Source organism: Drosophila elegans, unplaced genomic scaffold, assembly GCF_018152505.1.
Source record: "Drosophila elegans isolate 14027-0461.03 unplaced genomic scaffold, ASM1815250v1 contig_814, whole genome shotgun sequence".
Classification (NCBI taxonomy): domain Eukaryota; kingdom Metazoa; phylum Arthropoda; class Insecta; order Diptera; family Drosophilidae; genus Drosophila; species Drosophila elegans.
Genome location: NW_024546167.1, coordinates 6823103 through 6844593, shown reverse-complemented (window position 1 = coordinate 6844593; position 21491 = coordinate 6823103). Strand labels below are relative to the sequence as shown.

General features: G+C 36.9%; 3 protein-coding genes across 6 annotated transcripts; all 3 read left to right on the top strand.

Annotated features, from left to right (window-relative positions):
- Nucleotides 1-1275: 1275 nt before the first annotated feature.
- On the top strand, nucleotides 1276-9287 carry LOC108138045 (putative gustatory receptor 28b). 4 transcript variants are annotated; one of them, XM_017260018.2, is made up of 3 exons: nucleotides 1276-1944; nucleotides 8470-9030; nucleotides 9089-9287. In XM_017260018.2, the coding sequence occupies exons 1-3, from the start codon at nucleotides 1276-1278 to the stop codon at nucleotides 9206-9208; spliced, it is 1350 nt and encodes a 449-aa protein (XP_017115507.1). In that variant the 3' UTR covers nucleotides 9209-9287. The 4 variants fall into 4 exon arrangements, with proteins under 4 accessions (XP_017115507.1, XP_017115509.1, XP_017115506.1 ...); XM_017260020.2 differs by lacking the exon at nucleotides 1276-1944 and adding an exon at nucleotides 3211-3911; XM_017260017.2 differs by lacking the exon at nucleotides 1276-1944 and adding an exon at nucleotides 5136-5873.
- An 846-nt stretch (nucleotides 9288-10133) lies between these two features.
- Nucleotides 10134-12917, top strand: LOC108138103 (putative gustatory receptor 28a). Its single transcript, XM_017260098.1, has 3 exons — nucleotides 10134-10763; nucleotides 12143-12745; nucleotides 12801-12917. Exons 1-3 carry the CDS (start codon nucleotides 10134-10136, stop codon nucleotides 12915-12917), a joined length of 1350 nt encoding a protein of 449 aa, XP_017115587.1.
- A 1591-nt stretch (nucleotides 12918-14508) lies between these two features.
- LOC108138324 (protein peste) lies at nucleotides 14509-21485 on the top strand. Its single transcript, XM_017260485.2, has 5 exons — nucleotides 14509-14733; nucleotides 18599-18777; nucleotides 18980-19285; nucleotides 19548-20067; nucleotides 20487-21485. Exons 2-5 carry the CDS (start codon nucleotides 18637-18639, stop codon nucleotides 21209-21211), a joined length of 1692 nt encoding a protein of 563 aa, XP_017115974.1. The 5' UTR covers nucleotides 14509-14733; nucleotides 18599-18636; the 3' UTR covers nucleotides 21212-21485.
- Nucleotides 21486-21491: the final 6 nt, after the last annotated feature.

Genomic DNA, 21491 nt, shown 5'->3' with positions numbered 1-21491 from the left:
ATTTGGCGCAATATTATTCAGGTAAACGAATATGGTCTTTGTTTTCATAAAATTGAATAAATAATTAAACTTTGCTATAAGCTTTTAAGCGGACATGAAAGAAGAATATTTGCTGATTAAATATAGCAATTTGTGATTTTTGTGTTTGGGTTTTGATAAGTTATTTATTTATATAAGAAAAAAATATGGACACTTATTAAAATTTAAGTTAAATATTTTGGCTGAAATGAAGTGAAGTATACTTTTTGAAATAACTAAGTACTAAGCGTTGCATTGCGCTGCACGAAAAAAAAATAAAAAAAGTTTGTTGCCCCCTTAGGATGGATTTTGTTTACCGCCGGCGCCATTGTCATAGGAAAGCAATTTGAAAGACAGAATATTCGGGGGAGACTCAGCCAACGCAGACACTCTGTTATTGTTTCGACTCGAGCTTGCTGAAGTGTTTTTGGACAAATTGTGCGACAAAAATTCTGAGCCAGACACATGATTTGCTGCATTGAAGCACGATGTTGGAGCTGAGAGCTTGAAACTGGGAGCTCATTAGGCTGGGGGGTTACATTATGCAATCTCGTTTGCATTGTTCAGTTTGCTGGCAGCAGATGAAGATGATGGCGGCACTAGTTAGCTCGTCTTGTTTGGTTTTGTCATTCCACATCTTTGGAAATGTGGATTTTTATCTTGCGTTGCAACTGCTTTTCACCATAAATATTAAGTTTCAGTTTTTGTTTCCTTGCAAGTTATAAGAAAGAGGAGATTCTTTTAGATTTACTTTGAAGTTTGTACATAAAGCAGGGTTTTAGTAAATAACAATGGATTAGGTTTTGCTAAGGTTTAATGCCCACCTAATTGTATCAAAAAATTGCAGTTACTTTTATTTTCACTTTAATTTAATCAGTATTCAACCCCTTTTTTTTATTATGAAGAACTAAAGTGCCATACCCATTCTGAATTATTTACTTTGATTATTTCTGTAAACATTTTTAGCTCGACTAAGCTTTTTATGTGACTATACTGAGGATATGTTTTAACCCACGTTTTATCAATGTTACATCAGTTATCCCTGAAGACCCATAATGACCGGACCGAATGGATAGATACAGATAGATACAGATATCAATCTCTGATGACACTCCAATTAAATCTGTTGCCATGACAACTAAGCAAACAACAGCCATTACCAAATCGCTACAATTTAATCTGCGATAAGGACTGCACTTCAGCGAAATGACTGAACCTCAATTGGGTGTGGAAATGTAATTTATTCGGGGTCGAGCAATGATCCGCTACGGTGTGGATAGTTTCCGCGGCTTCCGGGGTCGATTGCGCTACTGGCTGAGTGCCAGGGATGTCTACGGTTCCATGGCCCTGATGATGTCCGCAGCCTACGTTCTAGGCATTACTCCGTTCTTGGTGAGGCAAAATTCACAGGGGGAAAGTTCCTTGGAGCAATCCTGGTATGGATTTATAAACGCCATTTCACGTTGGTTACTGCTCGCCTACTGCTACACCTACATCAACCTGAGCAATGAGAGTTTAATTGGTTACTTTATGAGGAATCATGTGTCCCAGATTAGCACAAAAGTCCACGATATTGGTGGCATTATAGTGGCCATATTTACATTTATTTTGCCACTACTCCTGCGCAAACATTTTCTAAGATCTGTCAAGATTATAGTGCAAGTTGACCAAAAATTGGAGCGTCTACGAAGTCCGGTGAATTTCAACACCGTTGTGGGACTAATAGTCCTGGTAGCAACATTAGTTGTTATTCTGGATACTGTCCTTTTGTCCACCTGTCTAGTTTGCCTTTCGAAAATGGAGGTGTACCCTTCGTGGCAACTGACTTTTATCCTGGTCTACGAACTCCTGGCCATTTCCATCACAATTTGTATGTTCTGTCTGATGACGCGGTCGGTCCAGCGACGTTTAACCTGTCTACTCAAGGTGAGCTGTTATTAAAATAATATTAAAAAAATAAAAAAATAAGGCATTTACTGCTTGGCTGATATTAGAATACATAACGTAAATATATCAATATACTTGCACACACTACTAGAAAAATTGTTTTGTTATTTAAGTCTTACCATTTTTTACTGTTTGCTTTATTTAACAAAAAGCAACTTAATTGAGGTATAGGTACATATATTTCTCCCTGCAAAAAAATCTGCCATCCAATCATCATAAATCACCTGTCAATCATAGTAATCCCTGTTCCCTGTACACAAGAAGCAAACTGTATAAAGAAATCTGATCAGCTTATGGCAAAAGCAATGGCCGTGAAAACTTCCCCTCGTTATCCTTCGCCTTTATTTCCATATTCACCCTTTATTCGAGTGTGACCAGATATGAGATTACTAGAGTGTCGCTTGATAATGAAGATAATGAATTGTCCGTCACACGAATACTCACACACTCGCTGGCAGTTATCTTTATAGTCTAATAACTGAATTAAATTCAAGGCATCTGTGCTTTCAAAAAATCGGTGATGCTCTTTTGGACTGTTCTCTTACAAAAATGTTTTTTTTTTAGAAAAATATGTAGCATACAATTTAACTTTGTCCTTTTTTATTAATTTGAGTGCAAATGATTTAAATATACATCATTATTTAAATTTTAACATTTAATATAATATCCAAACATTATTTAATTTTAAATTTGTTAAAAAAATAATCAATTTAATTAAATAAAAATAAAAAATAGCCCTAAGTGTTAATGAATAAAAATGATTTAAGCATTAAAAACCTAAAACTTGCATTAACAATGCATAGTTTATCAAAACCAGGCAACCACAAGCCCAATTAAAATTAATTATTATTATTAATATTGTTTTACGAAAATACCTTTCGTTGCTGAAAACTTTTGACGGTTAATGGAATATTTATTTATTTACATTTTAATGTAATAATAATCCGATTTGTTCTAGTCTATTGTGCCCGCACTGATAGCTTGATAGAGTGAGAAAACGATAACACTTGTTGCTATAGCCTGTCACTTGTTGTTGTGAATCCTAGACAACATAATAATGAGCTTTCACCAGCCGGCATTTCTTTTTATATCCTCTTTCGACCACTTCACTCGACTCCTCCTCCCTCGACCTGTTCGTTATCCTTCAGCTCACTTCGTTTGCATCCGTCGCTTGGCAGTCATTGCTGTTTTTCCCTTTTTTTCCAGCCAGTTCGTGTTGTCACTTGCACCCGAACGGTTGTGCGATTCGCTTGGCTCTATTTTTCCCATTTCCGCTTCCGGTACATAAGTTCGATTTAAACATTATGTCCGCTCTGCGTCGGGTGCGCAAATACTTCATTTCCTCGCAAGTCTACGAGGCACTGCGTCCTCTGTTCTTCCTAACTTTTCTATACGGACTGACGCCATTCCATGTGGTCAGGCGAAAAATGGGAGAATCTTACTTGAAGATGTCCTGTTTTGGTGTGTTCAACATCTTCATTTACATCTGCCTTTGTGGATTCTGCTATATCTCGTCCTTGAGGCAGGGCGAATCCATAGTGGGTTACTTTTTTCGCACTGAGATCTCAACCATCGGTGATCGCCTGCAGATTTTTAATGGCCTAATAGCCGGTGCTGTGATTTATACCTCTGCAATCCTAAAACGCTGCAAGCTTTTGGGCACCCTAACCATACTGCACAGTTTGGATACGAACTTTTCGAACATTGGAATACGCGTGAAATACTCAAGGATTTTTCGGTACTCCTTGCTGGTGCTGATCTTCAAGCTTCTGATCCTGGGAGTTTATTTCGTGGGAGTTTTCCGGCTGCTGGTCTCACTGGATGTCACCCCCTCGTTCTGCGTTTGCATGACATTTTTCCTGCAACATTCGGTCGTTTCCATTGCGATTTGTTTGTTCTGTGTGATTGCCTTTAGTTTCGAACGGCGCCTCAGTATCATCAATCAGGTGAGTGGGGGTGTATCAGTACGACCAACAAGTTCAGGTAAATATTTACTTGCAGACAGCGTGTCTGAGATGCGTGACGGGCTTTTCACTGGGGGATTCGCTTCTATCATCGCCTTTATTACTTAAGCACAAATCAAGTGTGAAAAATAATTTATGCAGAGCCCTAGTTACACACACGGGAGTGCCAAAAATTTTAGTTTGTCGAAGTAGATTATTTGCTATGATTCCCTTTGACATATATATTAATTAAGTTTGCTTTTTGGAGGGGCAAAAAACAAATAACAAAGGCTAGACAATTTAGCAAACAAGCTTGGTCTGCGGGAAAGTGGATTAAATTTCTTCGTTATGTAAATTATTTGTTTGGTAGATGACCTAGTTGGTGGTTAATAACATATGTTGCCTACTTTAAGGCTTTTTTAAAATATGTAAGCAGTCATTTTAAATTAGTTAACAAAAAAACCTGTAAAAGTACCAAAACTAATTAAAACATAAATTTTAAAAATTTCTGGACTTCTGAGTTAGAAAATTAAGTTTCTTCAAATGCAAACAGACAAAGATATCATTTTGTATTCACATAATTTGAATTCCATTTCCATGTTTTGAATAAAAAATCATTTAAATTTCAAGGTTTTCTGCCAATTTTGCTTAACATTAACTGCGAACATATTTTTTTTTCCTCTACATTTTTAGATAAAGTGAAGAACTCAATTGACCCCTCATAACCAATAAAATGAATGAGTAATTTTCGTTGTCATATATGAGGGCTATAACTCCTGGTTGACTAACCAAATCGCATCTTTCAGAGGACACACAATATAATAGCTATAATATCCTGCAAACAATCGCCATAAATTCATTTTGGTATTTCATGGAAACCATGAAATTCATTAGGCTTATGGGGGGGCCGAATAAAAAAAGTCTCTGGTCATTCATTGATCTAAATGGATACACGAAAAACTTCCCTTTTAGCGGGGAAATCGTTGGATTACCCTGGGGAAAAAGTTCCCCAGCGGGTAGAGACATTAATTAAAATGCAACAGCTTAAGCTAATAGGTTAATGGTCAGAACATAAGCGGACAGCAGCTTGTCTAGACCCGTAGTAGTACATATGAAAATGGGAAAATTATTTACTTGTCCGAGCGACCCCACCCACAAAGTTCCAGGCGACTTTCCTGGTAAAATGCAAATCGTTTACGGTCCCTGGCGTCAGTCGCCGGTTGAAGCTCGAACGAAGCAGTCATGGATATAGAAACGGCGAAGGAGTCGGTGGATCATAGGGATACGCCGGAAATAGAAGTGGGTTCGGGATTGTGCCAGCCCCTGCGCCGTAGATTTCGGCGATTTTTTACCGCCAAGCAGCTTTACGAGTGCCTCCGTCCAGTTTTCCACGTCACCTACATCCATGGACTCACCTTCTTCTACATTAGTTGCGATAGCAAAACCGGAAAGAGAACCATCAAGAAAACCATTTTTGGCTACATAAATGGCATAATGCATATTGCTCTATTTGGCTTTGCCTATAGCCTTACCATATATAACAATTGCGAATCGGTGGCCAGCTATTTCTTTCGATCACGCATCACCTATTTTGGGGATATGATGCAGATTGTAAGCGGCTTCATTGGAGTCACTGTCATATACTTGACTGCCTTTATACCAAATCATCGTTTGGAGAGATGTCTGCAGAAGTTTCACACCATGGACATGCAGCTGCAGACGGTGGGCGTTAAGATCATGTACAGTAAGGTGCTGCGATTTAGCTATATGATCCTGATCTCCATGTTTTTGGTCAACTTACTCTTCACCTGTGGCACCTTCTCGGTTCTGTACTCCTCGTTAGTTTCGCCCACATTGGCCCTCCACTTCACCTTTCTCATCCAGCACACGGTCATCGCTATAGCCATTGCGCTCTTTACCTGCTTTACATATCTGGTGGAGATGCGACTGGTGATGGTCAATAAGGTAATAAATGAAATTCGGAGGTGAAAACGTAATCTAACTCAATAGGAGATTAATAACATCATACAAAATGAAAGTAAATAGCATAATCGTAACAAGTGCGTTAATAAAAATATCGTCTTCATTTAAAAAACTATGTATGGATTTAAAAACCCGCTGGCAAAAAAATTTTCATATCTCTCCTTAAAACCAATTTATTGAAATAAGTTTCATGAGCTAGTAGATTTTATGAATTTATTATAGGATATTTAAATAAAATTAAAAAGGAATAATTACAATATATGTTTAATATGTTTGCGATATTTCATATGGTAAATGACTCGAGCTAATTTAGTATTTCCCAAAGGACTTTTGAGCAATAACGGCAGTAGTTAAATACCGACTCCGTTATTTTTAAAGGGTTTTCAATTTCTTTCAGTTAATTCAATTAAATTAATTAGCCACACAAACGCTGACCATGAACCAGCCAACTGAAAGATAGCAACTCCCTCTTTATAATTTCATAAACGATGAAACCCCGCAGAAATTGCCATTAAATGAGAACTTTGTCGGTGTGTGATGGACGGGTTTCCATTACCTGACCTGTCAACTGCGAAAAGTAGACAATACTAAGCCCGTCATGACGTTCAAGGTGTGGATAATAAATACTTTAAAAACTAATCACTGGAGAAAGTTTTTTGGAGAAGCATATAAAAGGAACTTGCAGAGGTATCCATGAAGTAGTTTCTTTTTCGGTTACAAAGCAAGCTATTTTTAAAACAATTGTTGCAAAAATATAAACAACTGTATCAAGAAATGTTTAAATTAATGTGCGAATTATTTCGTCCTCGGAATGCTTTTGGTGCCGAGCAAAGTTTACTGTTCTACACCTATCTCCTCGGTCTGACCCCTTTTCGTTTGAGAGGTCATGTTGGTGAAATGCAGTATAGGTCTAGTAAAATTGGCTACCTTAATGCCTTTCTCCAGTTGAGTTTCTTCAGCTATTGCTTTTTAGCAGCTCTAATTGAGCAGCAAAGTATTGTGGGATACTTCTTCAAATCGGAAATATCCAAAGTTGGAGACTCTATTCAAAAATTCATCGGCATGATTGGGATGACAATTCTTTTCCTCTGCAGCAGTATTCGAGTTCGGTTACTTATCCGAATTTGGGATCGTATATCCTTCATAGATGATCGTTTGCTTAATTTGGGAGTATGTTTTAATTACTCTGCCATTATGCGATTAAGACACGTGCAAATTTTGCTCATTAACGGTGTCCAACTGAGTTATTTGATCAGTTCTATCTGGATGTTAATGCGAAATGACGTAAGACCTATTTACACAGCAGCTGTAGCCTTCTATGTACCCCACATATTTTTGCTAAGCGTTGTAATGCTTTTTGGGGCTTGTTTACATCGTCTGTGGCAGCATTTCGATGTACTAAATCAGGTGGGTTTCCTTATTTATTAAAAAATATTGTTTTAAATATGTGCAAATACATTCTTGTATATCTGTTATATTCTTAATTTAAAAAAATTAAGTAATAAATTTAAAAATTTGAGTAAAATAATAAAAAAAATTCAAGGAGACAGTAGACTTTTCTCATTTTTTTCACTTCTTAAGAAATCTAATTTTTTTCTAAATTATTTGTATATTTTTGAAACTAGAATTAAAGCATTCATAAGCCGATTCCTATTAAAACCAGTTAAAAAACTATTAAGCCTTTAAGCCTCGTTCAATGGCTGGATGTACAAGGCTTTAGCTCTTCGTATAATTTGATATATATCGGTCGTAAAGATTATTACCACTCGCCGTCGCTTAATGACCTCTCCAACTTATTAGCGATTCTTATCCTACTTTCCGAATTCCATGTCCACAATGCCTTCATAGAGCGCTCATACGTCATGTGGCTCTTAAGGCGTTTGGTTGAGAAATTGGGCAATCGTCCCCAAGACGTTTATACTTGCTATCGTTTGACTATACTCATGGCCCTCTGGCTCGGAATTGTGCCTTTTTATGTGACCAGTTCTTCGGAAGGCAGAGGCAAACTATCAGCATCGTATTGGGGCTACATCAACATGATTTTGCGAATGGCCATATATTTTGGAAACTTTCTGTACAGCTCCATCAATCGATCCTCGTTGATGTCGAACTTTTTCATCACGGATATCTCTAATACGATAGCTGGATTGCAAAAGATCAACGGAATGCTGGGAATATTTGCCATATTACTTATATCGCTGTTAAAAAGGAGAAAACTTCTTGAAGTGTTGGCCCTATTCGATGGACTGGAGACGAAGGCGTTTCCGCGGGTGGGCGTGGCAATGCATCAGGTTCCAGCTTCGAGGAAAATGAATCAGTTGGTTATGATTTTGGTTGGCAGTATGACGGTGTATATTACCGGTAGTTTCCTTATGATCAGCTTAAGAGATACTGTCACATTTTCTTTACCTGCGGTGATCAGTTATTTTTCGCCACATTTTATAGTATGTGCTATTTCCTTTCTGGCGGGAAATTTGATGATCAAGTTACGCATTTATTTAAGTGCATTAAATAAGGTTGAGTAGGATAAGAAGTTTCAAATAATTAAGTAATATACATTTATTTGTTTTTCTTAAAGGTCCTCAAAAATCTTTCTCATCAATGGGATTCTCGTACGCTGAAAGCTGTCACCCAAAAACAGCGATCACTCCAGTGCCTCGATTCATTTTCCATGTACACCATAGTAACCAAAGATCCGGCTGAAATCATTCAGGAGTCCATGGAGATACATCATCTGATTTGCGAGGCAGCTGCAACGGCCAACAAATATTTTACCTACCAATTGCTGACCATTATATCTATAGCATTTCTAATTATCGTTTTCGATGCTTATTATGTTTTGGAAACTCTGCTGGGAAAATCGAAGCGCGAGAGTAAATTCAAAACAGTGGAATTTGTGACATTTTTCTCCTGTCAAATGATTTTGTATCTGATTGCCATTATATCCATTGTCGAGGGAAGTAATCGGGCAATCAAGAAAAGCGAGAAGACCGGAGGAATAGTCCACTCCCTACTGAATAAAACCAAAAGTGCTGAGGTCAAGGAGAAACTGCAGCAGTTCTCCATGCAGTTAATGCATCTCAAAATAAATTTTACCGCAGCTGGTCTGTTTAACATTGACCGCACTTTGTACTTTACGGTAAGTTATTGCATATATTTTTCATAAATTTTCCTAATTCGTTTATCATTCACAACAGATCAGCGGAGCCTTGACCACTTATCTCATTATCTTACTGCAATTTACCTCCAATTCCCCGCACAATGACTATGGGAATGGCAGCTCCTGCTGTGAGACCTACAATAATATGACGAATTAAACGCTTTAAATGTGTCTTTGATGTCATTAAAACAAGAGGAGTGCAGAAAAGTCGATGGAACCGGTGAAATATAGATTACGTCCAGCAGAATGTCTATTTTTTTTGCAAATGTTATTAATGTTGTTGCTTTAAAAAAGTACTTTCTGTCAATATGAAGAAATGATCAAAAATATATAAATTGATACTAACAATCGTTAAGATATTTTGTCTTTTTGAGTGCCAAAAATTATTGGGACATTCAAAAAAATTTTAAGGCTTTCAACCTTTTTTAAATTTTATTCCTTTTTACGTTTTCAAAAACTGTTAATAGAACTTATTTAATATAATTTTTTGTTCTAAATCAAATTAACTATAAACAATTTTGTTTTATCTTATGTTTGTATGTTTTTTATAAATCATAATTTTATATTTTATTTGTGGGGGTTCGTATGCTTTATTTTATTAAGCTGTCCGTAATGTCCGTAATTATTAATAAATACTTTCCTTAAATTGGGCCACCAAAGTGATAGCATTTCGGACAATTTTGCGTGGTCATGAAATGGCTGCCATAAATTGTTTGCCAATTGTAATGAATAGCCAGTGCATAACACATAGAGTTTACGAAAAAATTGGCCATGTCACGAAATTCGTTGAACTTGTTGAACTTGTTTGTAAATGACCTTGTCCACCCAGAACCCTGGCCCTCGTTTAAGGTTAATTAAATATTTGCTATTATTGATATTAGCTTATTACGTGTGCGAAGGTGTGTGACAGCCCTTTAACGATTTTGATATATGATATATCAGTCGTGTCTCGAGTTGACACAAAGGCCATCATCATCATCAGTTGCCGAAGACTTCCGTTTTCAGTTGGCGGAAAATACGCGAATCGAGCGGACGTTATTCCTTCACGGAATTTTAATATCTATAATCGATAAGGATTCTCGATGGCCCTTAAGTTGTGGGAGCGCTTTTCCCAGGCGGATAATGTGTTCCAGGCACTTCGACCCCTAACATATATTTCCCTTTTGGGCCTGGCTCCATTTCGATTAAATCTAAATCCTCGGAAAGAGGTGCAAACATCGACGTACTCTTTTGTCGCAGGCATAGTCCACTTCCTGTTCTTCGTCCTGTGTTTCGGAATCTCTGTGAAGGAGGGCGATTCCATAATTGGTTACTTCTTTCAAACGAACATCACCAGATTCAGCGATGGAACCCTTCGGTTAACTGGCATTCTGGCCATGTCCACCATTTTTGGTTTCGCCATGTTCAAAAGGCAAAGATTGGTCGACATAATCCAAAATAACATCGTGGTTGACGAGATATTCGTGAGGCTGGGCATGAAGTTGGACTACCGAAGGATACTTTTGTCCAGTTTCCTTATATCCTTGGGCATGCTGCTGTTCAACGTCATCTACTTGTGTGTGAGCTATAGCCTATTGGTCAGTGCCACAATCTCGCCCTCGTTTGTGACCTTCACAGCCTTCGCCCTGCCGCACATCAATATCAGCCTGATGGTCTTCAAGTTTCTTTGCACCACGGACTTGGCCAGGAGTCGGTTTAGCATGCTAAACGAAGTAAGTGTCATGGGATTTAGATGTACATGTAGTTGATATAAAGTATGTATAAATATAGTGGTAACGTATTATGGAAAAAAATGACAAACCTAAAAAATCAATAAAAGAATTCTAGAAATATATAAATGAAAGCTAAATAAACAATTAAAGCGAAAAATATAATTACAGCAAAAAGCAATTAAAAACTATTGCTTATCATTAGTTAGAAAAAATATAGCTTAAATTATCTGATTGAAATTGGTTAAATAAAAATTAATTTAAAACAAGAAAGAAAGCAAACTTCGGCAAGCCGAAGTTCATATACCCTTGCAGCTATTGCATGAATTAAATACTTTAGAAAATATTTAAATTATAATTTACTTGAGTATATGCTGAAAAACATTGAAACTATGATGATTTGCAGCTCAATTATAAGATAGTTATTTTATATATTTTTATTATTTCTATGGGAGCTATATGATATAGACGTCCGATTTTGATAAAATTTAAACCATAATTCTGAAATAATTAAACATTGCTATATGTCGAAGAACTAAACAAAAAATTAAAAAACAGAAAAGTTATAATTTTTTTTCATTTATTTTTCCGATTGTTCCTATGGGAGCTATATGCTATAGTCGTCCGATTTTGATGAAAATTAAAACATAATTCTGAAATACTTAACCATTACTATATCTCGAAGAGCTAAACAAAAAATTAAAAAACAGCAAAATTATAATTCTTTTTCATTTATTTTTCCGATTGTTCCTATGGGAGCTATATGCTATAGTCGTCCGATTTTGATGAAATTTAAACCGTAAATCGGAAATATTTAACCATTATTACTAAATGTCGAAGAACTAAACAAAAAATTAAAAAACAGCAAAGTTATAATTTTTTTTCATTTATTTTTCCGATTGTTCCTATGGGAGCTATATGCTATAGTCGTCCGATCCGGCTCGTTCCGACTTATATACTACCTGCAATAGAAAGACAACTTTTGGGAAAGTTTCATGCAGATAGCTTTAAAACTGAGAGACTAGTTTGCATATAAACGGACGGACAGACGGACAGACGGACAGACGGACATGGCTAGATCGACTCGCCTAGTGATGCTGATAAAGAATATATATACTTTATAGGGTCGGAGATGTCTCCTTCACTGCGTTGCAAACTTCTGACTGAAATTATAATACCCTCTGCAAGGGTATAAAAAACGGATTTCTGCTTTGATATATGTTTGCGTTCATTATAAAATTCTTCTGCTAATAGTTTAAGCTTAAGCTTAAAGCCCAAAAAATAAATTTTTCTTGTTGTTCATTTTGTTATTAATTACTTTATTAAAATTTTAAGTCAGCTTTAATTTGAATTCAGTAAATTTACATCTAAATTTTCCCCAGATCCTCCAGGACATCCTAGATGCCCATATCGAGCAACATAGCGCCTTGGAACTCTCGCCCATGCACTCGGTGGTAAACCACAGACGGTACTCACATCGCCTACGAAATTTAATCAGCACCCCCATGAAGCGGTACAGTGTTACCTCTGTAATACGCCTGAATCCAGAGTACGCCATCAAACAGGTGTCCAACATTCACAATCTACTCTGCGATATTTGCCAGACAATCGAGGAGTACTTCACATATCCGCTTCTTGGCATTATTGCCATATCTTTTCTGTTCATTCTGTTCGACGACTTTTACATTTTGGAAGCTATGCTGAATCCAAAACGCTTGGATCGTTTTGAGGCCGATGAATTTTTTGCCTTTTTCCTCATGCAACTTATATGGTATATAGTGATCATCGTACTAATCGTGGAGGCCAGTAGCCGCACTATTATGCACAGCAATTATACAGCCGCAATAGTGCACAAGATCCTGAACATCACCGATGATCCGGAGCTAAGAGATCGTCTTTTCCGACTCTCCTTGCAGCTGTCGCATAGGAAGGTTCTTTTCACAGCCGCAGGACTTTTTCGTCTGGATCGCACGCTTATTTTCACCGTATGTTTATAGGGCACAGATATATGTTTATATTTTAAGATATATATTTTCACAGATTACTGGCGCTGCTACTTGCTACCTCATTATACTCATCCAGTTTCGTTTTACGCATCACATGGATGAGACCGGCTCTAATTCAACAATCCACTCTCACTCTCACCTTGGCGATTAATAACATACAATTTTTATTGGCAAAGACTTTTTAAATGAAAACTTTGTAAAATATTATTATTTTGATATCAACTAGAAAAAAAGTAAAGTATAACGTTACAAACTAAATAAAAATAAAATTTAAATATTTGATTATATGTAATACAATTTTTATTTTACAAACTGAATAAATTACTATTTTAGTTTTACACAAATCGGTGACGTATCTTTTGATGTTTAACCCCACAGTTGCCTTACGTAACGTAAGACATTAAGCAAAGGCAAGCTGTTTGCTACGTGACTCGCTTTAGCAGTAGCTGACAAAAACTGTTTGAATCTAATTGTTTTCTTGCATTCGAACAATGAACGAAAGAAAATGAAAAACGTTGCCCCAGACCCAATTCGAAGTTAAGGGATGACTTGGCCCACTTTTGCTTGCTCCACTTGTCAACATTGCAACATAATCTGCAACGGTAACGGCCCTTTGGCCACAACTAACCACTAATCCTAGTTCGCACGAAATGTAAAAGGAGGCACAAAGACTAATCCAATAAGGGAGCCAGCGCCTAAATACGCATTGAGGCAACGAAATCTGATTGTTTTATTGCCTCAGCCATGGGAGGCTTTTTTATGCCATTTGCCTGGGAGTTTTGCCACAATGATATGCGAAATGGCAGCCAGTTGAAACTTTGATCTGATCGCCTGTCGATTTACGCAGCTTACAAGTGTATGAGGTTAGTCGTGCATGTTCGGATTTCACCCAGTGCTAATCATCACGATTAGCCGCATTGATAAGGCTTCGACAATTTGTTATCAATTTCGGTTTATACTTTACGATTTGTTTACTTTTCCACACCACCCGTTTTATGTGCGAAAATCCGTTCGGTTTAATGATAATCCAAGTGCATAGGGATTTCTTTAGGCAGATTGTGATTTTGTGACCTAATTTAATTTGCAATTTACAAGCTTAAATGAATATGCAAGAAAATTAATGAGTAGCTAAATGCATCAAAAATGTACAAATATTGAAGATATTGTAAAAATATTTTTAGTTACAAAATTGAATATACTTTTATTTAGCTTCTTCCTTTTATGGTACTATTTACTGCATTTTGATGTTCTTCTTTTTTTAAATACAAATTTCCTATAAAATGTATACTTTTTAAGTTGCGTCGTAAATTAGTTAGAGCAATGCATCAAAAAAAATTTTAATTGCTCAATTTTTTATGCCTTAATGACTTTTTTGCTACATTTCTACATTTTTTGTGACACTGTTTTTTTCAGACTACTCTCATACTCGGATGCACTTCACAGTTTGAAAGTCATGCTCGCGTTTCAGATTACATATAGTTTAATTCAAAATTCAATGGCAAAACTATGGAAAGCCTAAAGCGTAAATTAACCCAAACACCCACTCGCACACAGATATTCAGAGCTCCTCTCAGGCCCATTTCCATTTCCATACCGATGTGCCTCACTTGACTGACATTCATCGGCCGCAACCGCAGAGCAGGAACAACAAACGCCGACCGCTCCGCTCTGCCCCGCCCCCCAGTCCGCTCCCGCCTCTCTCCGGCAGGGCTGCTCGCAGTCCCGTTCGCCGAGAGTCCGCCGCACAACAGTCGCAGCCAAGCCGCCGGGCAAAGCGGTAACACTCCACGGAATTTTCTTCGAGACTCGCGTCCACTTTTCCGGCCTCTGTGTAAAATAATCCTCCACGTGCTCAAGCGTTGTGTCCACATCCTTATCCAATTTCAAATTCCTCACAAGGATATCAGGAAAAACAAAAATTGAAAAAGAAAACCGTGATTTGTTTCTATTTATCCAATAAACGTCAAGTGAGTGCCTTCAAGAAAACAAAGGAATTTCGGGAATGCGGGGGAGCAACTCCTTTGTGAATATCACGCAATTTCTACACATTTCCTGCCCAGTTAGCACATTTAGTTTTGGCTTGATTTGGCTTAATCGCCGGCAGACTTATTAAGATTACAGGCCATTAAACGAAATCAACTCGACAAAGACTGAGAAATAGTCGCCAGACATAAATCCATCTATATATGTACAGTGTCAACCTATATTATACATTCTTATTGTGTTTATATTGGCATTGTGTTGCATTTCTGTTTGGTTTAATAAGAGTGCCGGAATGCAAAACAAAGGGCTTCAGGCTGCGGGTACCGGACGACCTGTTGAATGTGTGATTAATGTTCTAAAATTAGCCGGCAGACTTGGCAATCCTTAGTGAAAACAGCTGCTTAAGACAAAATTTGGACGTTGCTGGTACTTTTTTAAGAACAAACTCTTTCAAAAACTAACACTTCTCATCAAATAAGTTATTTTTTTGCGTACTTCCAAAAAATTTTCTGCAGTTGACAAAGCAAGGCAAATGTTATAAGACAAAATAAGTATACTAGAACTTAAGTATACTAGAACTTGCAAACTTTTAACATTTTTTTTACACAAATTCTTGGTTGCAAGACAAACTAATATTCGTTGATAGACATTGATCTTTGTAAAGGGCTTTCTCATTGACAATGAAATGCGCATTCGACCTGTTGATTTTCTTTAATAAAAAACACTTGAAAATAAATGAACTGCAGTTGCGTGTACCATTGTTTATCTTGATTCAAAGACTCAGTCATTTACAATTATGTAAAAAAAATAATTAATCATAATATATATGTTTTATTCTGTATAAGGCCCCTGCGATAATGACTAAGCCCTTATTTTAATAGTTAATTCATAAGCCAGTAAACTAATGGTTCTTACTAATTGGAATTGCGTGTATTTAAAATGGGTTAGGAATTTATTACAATTAAAAATATATGTATCCATATTTTCTTTGTTATTTTGTACGCCAATGTGCCTACATAACTAAAGATGAGTATCGTTCATTTTCTGGCTACTTGCTAATTGAATAATCGATGAACAAAGCAGATTTGTGCCTTCTCACTCGAAACAGCTGTTCCATGACAAATTAAGCATACGACCTGTTTAAATAGAGTTCAAGTGTATGGAAACTGAATTTATTAGCCACAAACTGCATTGTTATTTGCATTAAAATTCTATTTTAGAATTCAAACTATTTTGGTCAATTAACATATAATAAGTTTGTTTACAAGCAATTAAATAATTTAAAATCTCAAAGGGCTTAGAAACACTTCAGTGAGTTCTTGACTGTGGATTGAGCTCCGAATTAAAAAAACCAAACTCAAATTCAAATTTGTTTCGATTAAGAACAACTACAAATCTTTTGTAATGTGTGTGTGTGAGACTTTTAAAATACCAAATCTATTTTCGAAATCGCACGCCCATTGGGACGACACATTGTTTGCAAATTACCCAAAACGAATATTTTATTTGTAGTTTTTGGCTTAGTCTATAATCGTCACGATTATTTTCGTACTTGAAGGCTTCGAAAATTAAATAGCATGTCGATAGCCTATTATCAAAGAACTCGCCAAAGTAAATGCAAATTACTTGGCTGTTGACTTGTGGCGAGTTCTTTTTACGAACCGCGTCGAATTTCCCATTTGCGGTTTCATCTCAATGGCACGTTGTGCGGTCAAATCGGGTTGGAAAATAGCAAACAAAAATTGTGGTGTTGGCATCGTCTAAATTAAAAAAATCGATCTTGAAGTATCAGGTAAAATGTGACTAACGTAGCGCTTAAGATTTCCGTTTTTAGCAAGTGCACTTGGACTAATTAAGTGTTTACTTTAAGGCATTTCTAAGTAGTTTGCAATTTTTAAGTAGTTTGTTATAAGAATCTAAACAGATTTTAATTTGTACTTAATTTTTTTTTTATTCTACCCCAAATGTTCAGTTCCCATTGACTTTATTTACGAGTTCAGTGTTCCCTGGGCATTTGCATAGAATATTCATAAAACGTGCAGTTCATTCATAAAAATGTTAATAAGTACGATGAACAGCCAGAGTGAAAGGCTCGCGAAATGCTTAATTTGATAATGAATTGAATATCTCGGACAGCAATAATTTGTAAACTTAATTAAAGGCAATTATTCAGAGTTAAGGTTTCAGGCTTCCACAGAAAAGTTCAAAGAATCTCTTGTGCACAGAAAGAAAACATAAATATAATTGAGATCGCTTGAAATAAACTGCCGTTGCCTCCATTTGGTTTAATACTACTTTAAAAGATCAAAATAATATTGTTCAAGTCAAACATTTATTAAACACACACACATTAAATTTGAATTATACATTTGAATTCTTTATTTTCTATGATTAAGATTTCCCTTGATCTAACTGAGTTAAGTTAAAAATGCGGAATATGATGTACCTGTCCAATGTCCATTCCAATTAAAACTGACTCCAGAATAATTGTGAAGACAATAAAAAGGCGCCGACAAACGCTCGACGGCTATACATCACTCAAAAGGCATAATCATATCAATTTACCAGACACCAGAACTCATCTGACTCGCTCCCGAATAAGCATATTTATATATATACATATGTGGGTATATATATAGATTCGTATTCATGTACAATAACGGAAAGTGTCAAAGACCCAACCATAGCTCACAGCGGGGTCAATTGATAGACTCAATTATGACGATATATCACAGAGATGCGGACCGGTCACGTATGTACATATGCAATATTTATGCTGATGTGATATATAGTGATGGGAACCGTGGGCAGATTGGTCGAATAATTGCCACTGGATGGGTTCTCGATAAGCGATAAGTGCAGTGCAGTTCAATTTCCTCAATTATTTGCCGCTTCCTTATGGGGTGTATACCTAGGAGTTCAGAATACTCTTATCGGTGTACAGTGGATACCCCACATGACGTGATTTTCTTCTTTTTTGTTTCTTTAAGACTAACCATAATGAACCCCCCTAAGGTGTTCCTTAATTTTTTTTTGGGGTCACAATTTTTGTTTTATTATGTAGTTAAAATTACTTTAATTATTTACAAAAATCCCACATTTCTTATCTGATTTTATTGTATACATGTATTCATGTAAGTTGTAATTTAAAATAATAATACCTGCACAAATAGCTTATGGCGAAGCGAACAACTATCATAACTAATTAAACACATCATCGTAAAGTGTCGGGGGAAGAGCTTCGTAATTATCACCACTGATATGGGATTCGAATATACTTTTGTATATTTGTGTATATACTGGGCTTACTATATGCAACATGAGTGTAAACAGCAATTGAAAGTCACGCTTTGCTTAAATTGATTCAATTATATTGATAAAAATAGACGCTATGGGAATTCGTCACTCAATAACGTGTTGCACTTGTTGCAATTTATTTATATTCGATTCATTGTTGGACGTATTTTCTTTGTTCGACGTACTTTTGTTTATAAGGGTTTAACGCATATGTAAATGAATGATCTGATTTTACATATAATTTGTTTAATTTTGAATTTGTCAGGCCTAAAAGTAGGCAACATTTAGGTATTGGGTCGAAATTGAAAAATAACTAACTTATTGGATTAACAAATACAATAGACTTTTAAATAAATATTTAGTATTATTTTTAATAACAAAAAAAAAAACAGAAGATAATATTTTTTACATGTGTTTATATTTTAAAATAGATTTCAACATAAGCATTATATAAACCGCACTTCCAGTCATTCGATATTATAAAAATTTGTTTATTATTCTGTCAATTTGTTTATTTTCTTTGTTGTATTATTTACTTGCCTATCGTTACAGATACCATTAGATATCCACATAGTCGCCCAGCGTGAGCCATGCCAACACAAAACAGCGCGATGTGGGGCCAAAAAAGCAATCGCAAATTAATTATCGGTATTTTCGGCTTCTGCCTGGGACTATTTGGCATATTGTGCGGACTGTTCTGGGCGGACCTGTTCAGTTGGATCATGCAGAGGGTAATCCCAGTTCCGCTGACAAGGGTTCAGCAAATCATGTTCATGTGTTGGCTCGGCCAGCTGCCTTCGATTAGCGACTAAAGCCAATTGAGATTGAGAGCCAAAGGAAAACAGCCGCCTCTCAATTGGCGCGAGTCAGAGATCGAGGAAAACTCGTTGAGATTTTCAATTAATTCTAATTGCGGTTTGCGTTCTTCGACAGGAAATGGCTCTGGCGCCCAACACACGAGTATACGATAATTGGAAAACTCCGCCCTTGGATCTAAGTCTGGATATTTATCTCTACAACTGGACGAATCCGGAGGACTTTGGTAATTTCTCCACAAAGCCCATTTTGGAGCAAGTGGGTCCATATCGCTTTACCGAGCGACCCGATAAGGTGGACATCCACTGGCATCCCGAAAACGCATCCGTCAGCTATCGCAGACGCAGTTTGTTCTATTTTGATGCGGAGGGCAGTAGCGGAAGTCTGGATGATGAAATTAACACCCTCAATGCTGTGGCTCTGGTGGGTACCACTTTAAATAATTTGTAGAATTTAAAAAAGTTGTATATAACTTTAAATTTAGAATGCAAAAATCCCACGAATCTTTCATAATAGTTTAACTTAAATAACTTATAATAATTAAAAAAAATTTGTTTGTTTTTCTAAGGTTCTGTATTTACTAATGAAGGCGAAAATAACTGTTTAATAGCCTTGCATGTTTAAAAAATATTTAAAATGTTTTAAAGAATCTTTTCTGAGAATAAAAAAAACATTTTTACATCAGTCCGCAGCTGCCACCGCGAAATACTGGCCTTCACATAAGCGCACCTTGGTCGATTTGGGTCTAAAGATGTACGGTGCCGAAATGTCTGTCCAAAAATCCATAGACGAGCTACTCTTCACCGGATACAGCGATATGATGATAGACGTGGCCATTGCCATGCCCATTTTCGGAGATGAGGTGAAGGTCCCCTTTGATAAATTCGGCTGGTTCTATACGCGCAATGGAAGCGCCGACCTCACCGGAGTTTTCAATGTTTTCACTGGCGCTGATAATCTCTCCAAATTGGGTCAAATGCACGCGTGGAATTATCAGGAAAACACTGGATTTTACGATTCCTATTGCGGAATGACCAATGGATCTGCCGGAGAATTCCAGCCACAGAATCTCAAGCCCGGCGATAGTGTCGGTCTATTTACGCCGGATATGTGCCGTACGATTCCGCTGGATTATGCGGAAACGGTTGATATCGAAGGACTACAGGGTTACAAATTTTCTGGAGGACCTCGTTCTGTAGATAATGGTGAGCTTCGATTAGATTGTATTTGTTACTTTGTTTATGCAACGCATTTCATGGATGCGTAATTCCATAAGCTTAAAAGGGTCTGTATTGAATAAAATTAAATAATTCCATTAAATTGTACGTTGCAAATGTACGTTGTGACTATCTTTGACGTAGGTCGGAGTCAAAACATTCTACAAAAATGCGTTAGGTACTTAAAATTGTAAATGAGAAACGTTAAAGCTAGTTGAATAAAAGTACTCCCTTATTATATCGTTAATTTAATGCTAGTATTAAACCAGACATCTTAAATATTCTAAAAACAGGTTTGATTTTTTTGCCAACTAAGCTATATACTTACATTATATCATTTTAAACCCTAGTTTTTTGCACAACCTCTCATTAAAAAAGCCTTATTAATATAATCAATTATTTTACAGGCACTCGTTATCCTGAAAACCTTTGCTATTGTGGTGGCGAATGTGTTCCTTCGGGAGTGATGAACATCAGTTCCTGTCGCTTTGGATCTCCTGTTTTCATGTCCTATCCGCATTTTTTCAATGGAGATCGTTACTATGTTGACCAGGTGGAGGGTTTAAGTCCCAATCAGAAGGATCACGAGTTCTATATGGTAGTGGAGCCGAAAACTGGTATTCCCCTGGAGGTGGCTGCTCGATTTCAGGTCAACATGCTGGTGGAGCCAATAGAAGGCCTCGCTTTGTACACAGAAATACCCAGGGTATTCTTTCCACTCATATGGTTTGAGCAAAAAGTGAAAATCACTCCGGAAATGGCTGATCAATTGAAAATGCTGCCGATTGTACTGCTGTCCGGACAAATCTTCGCCGGAATTTGCCTGGCTACTGGATTAATACTCCTGTGCTGGGGACCAGTTCAAAATTTGGTGTCAGCGTGTCGGAATCGTAGATACGATCTGAAAACCCAGACCAAAACTAATGGTCAGTACAAGAGTCGCTCCCAATTCTCCAGTGCCGAGGAACTCAAGTCCAAGGCCTCGACTTTGGTCTGCGAAAAGAGTGTCAAAGGATCTCCGGACAGTTCTCCGCTCCTCGAAAAAAGCTGCAAGCCAAACATCATCAAATCGCAAACGGTTGAGAGTGTGGCCACTGCCTCCACAGCCATCAGCGATAATAAGCAGGATTGAAGGATTGAAGGGTCTCCCGTTACATCCACGCCATCTAGATAGTTAAGCCGTCCTAGTGCTTTAGTCGTAGCTCATAGTTTAGAGGCACTCTAAAAAATATCCAACTAAAAACTGCAACCATTCCCGTGCCTATGCCAAAGATTAAATAGCCTACGAAGTCCATCATGTGCCGATCTTCGCTTAGCTAACGAATACTCTTTTTACATTCCTTAGCTATTAGATATGTTTTGTATTTAAATGTTTTCTTGACCAATATTGTGTGAGTCAAATAAAATATTTT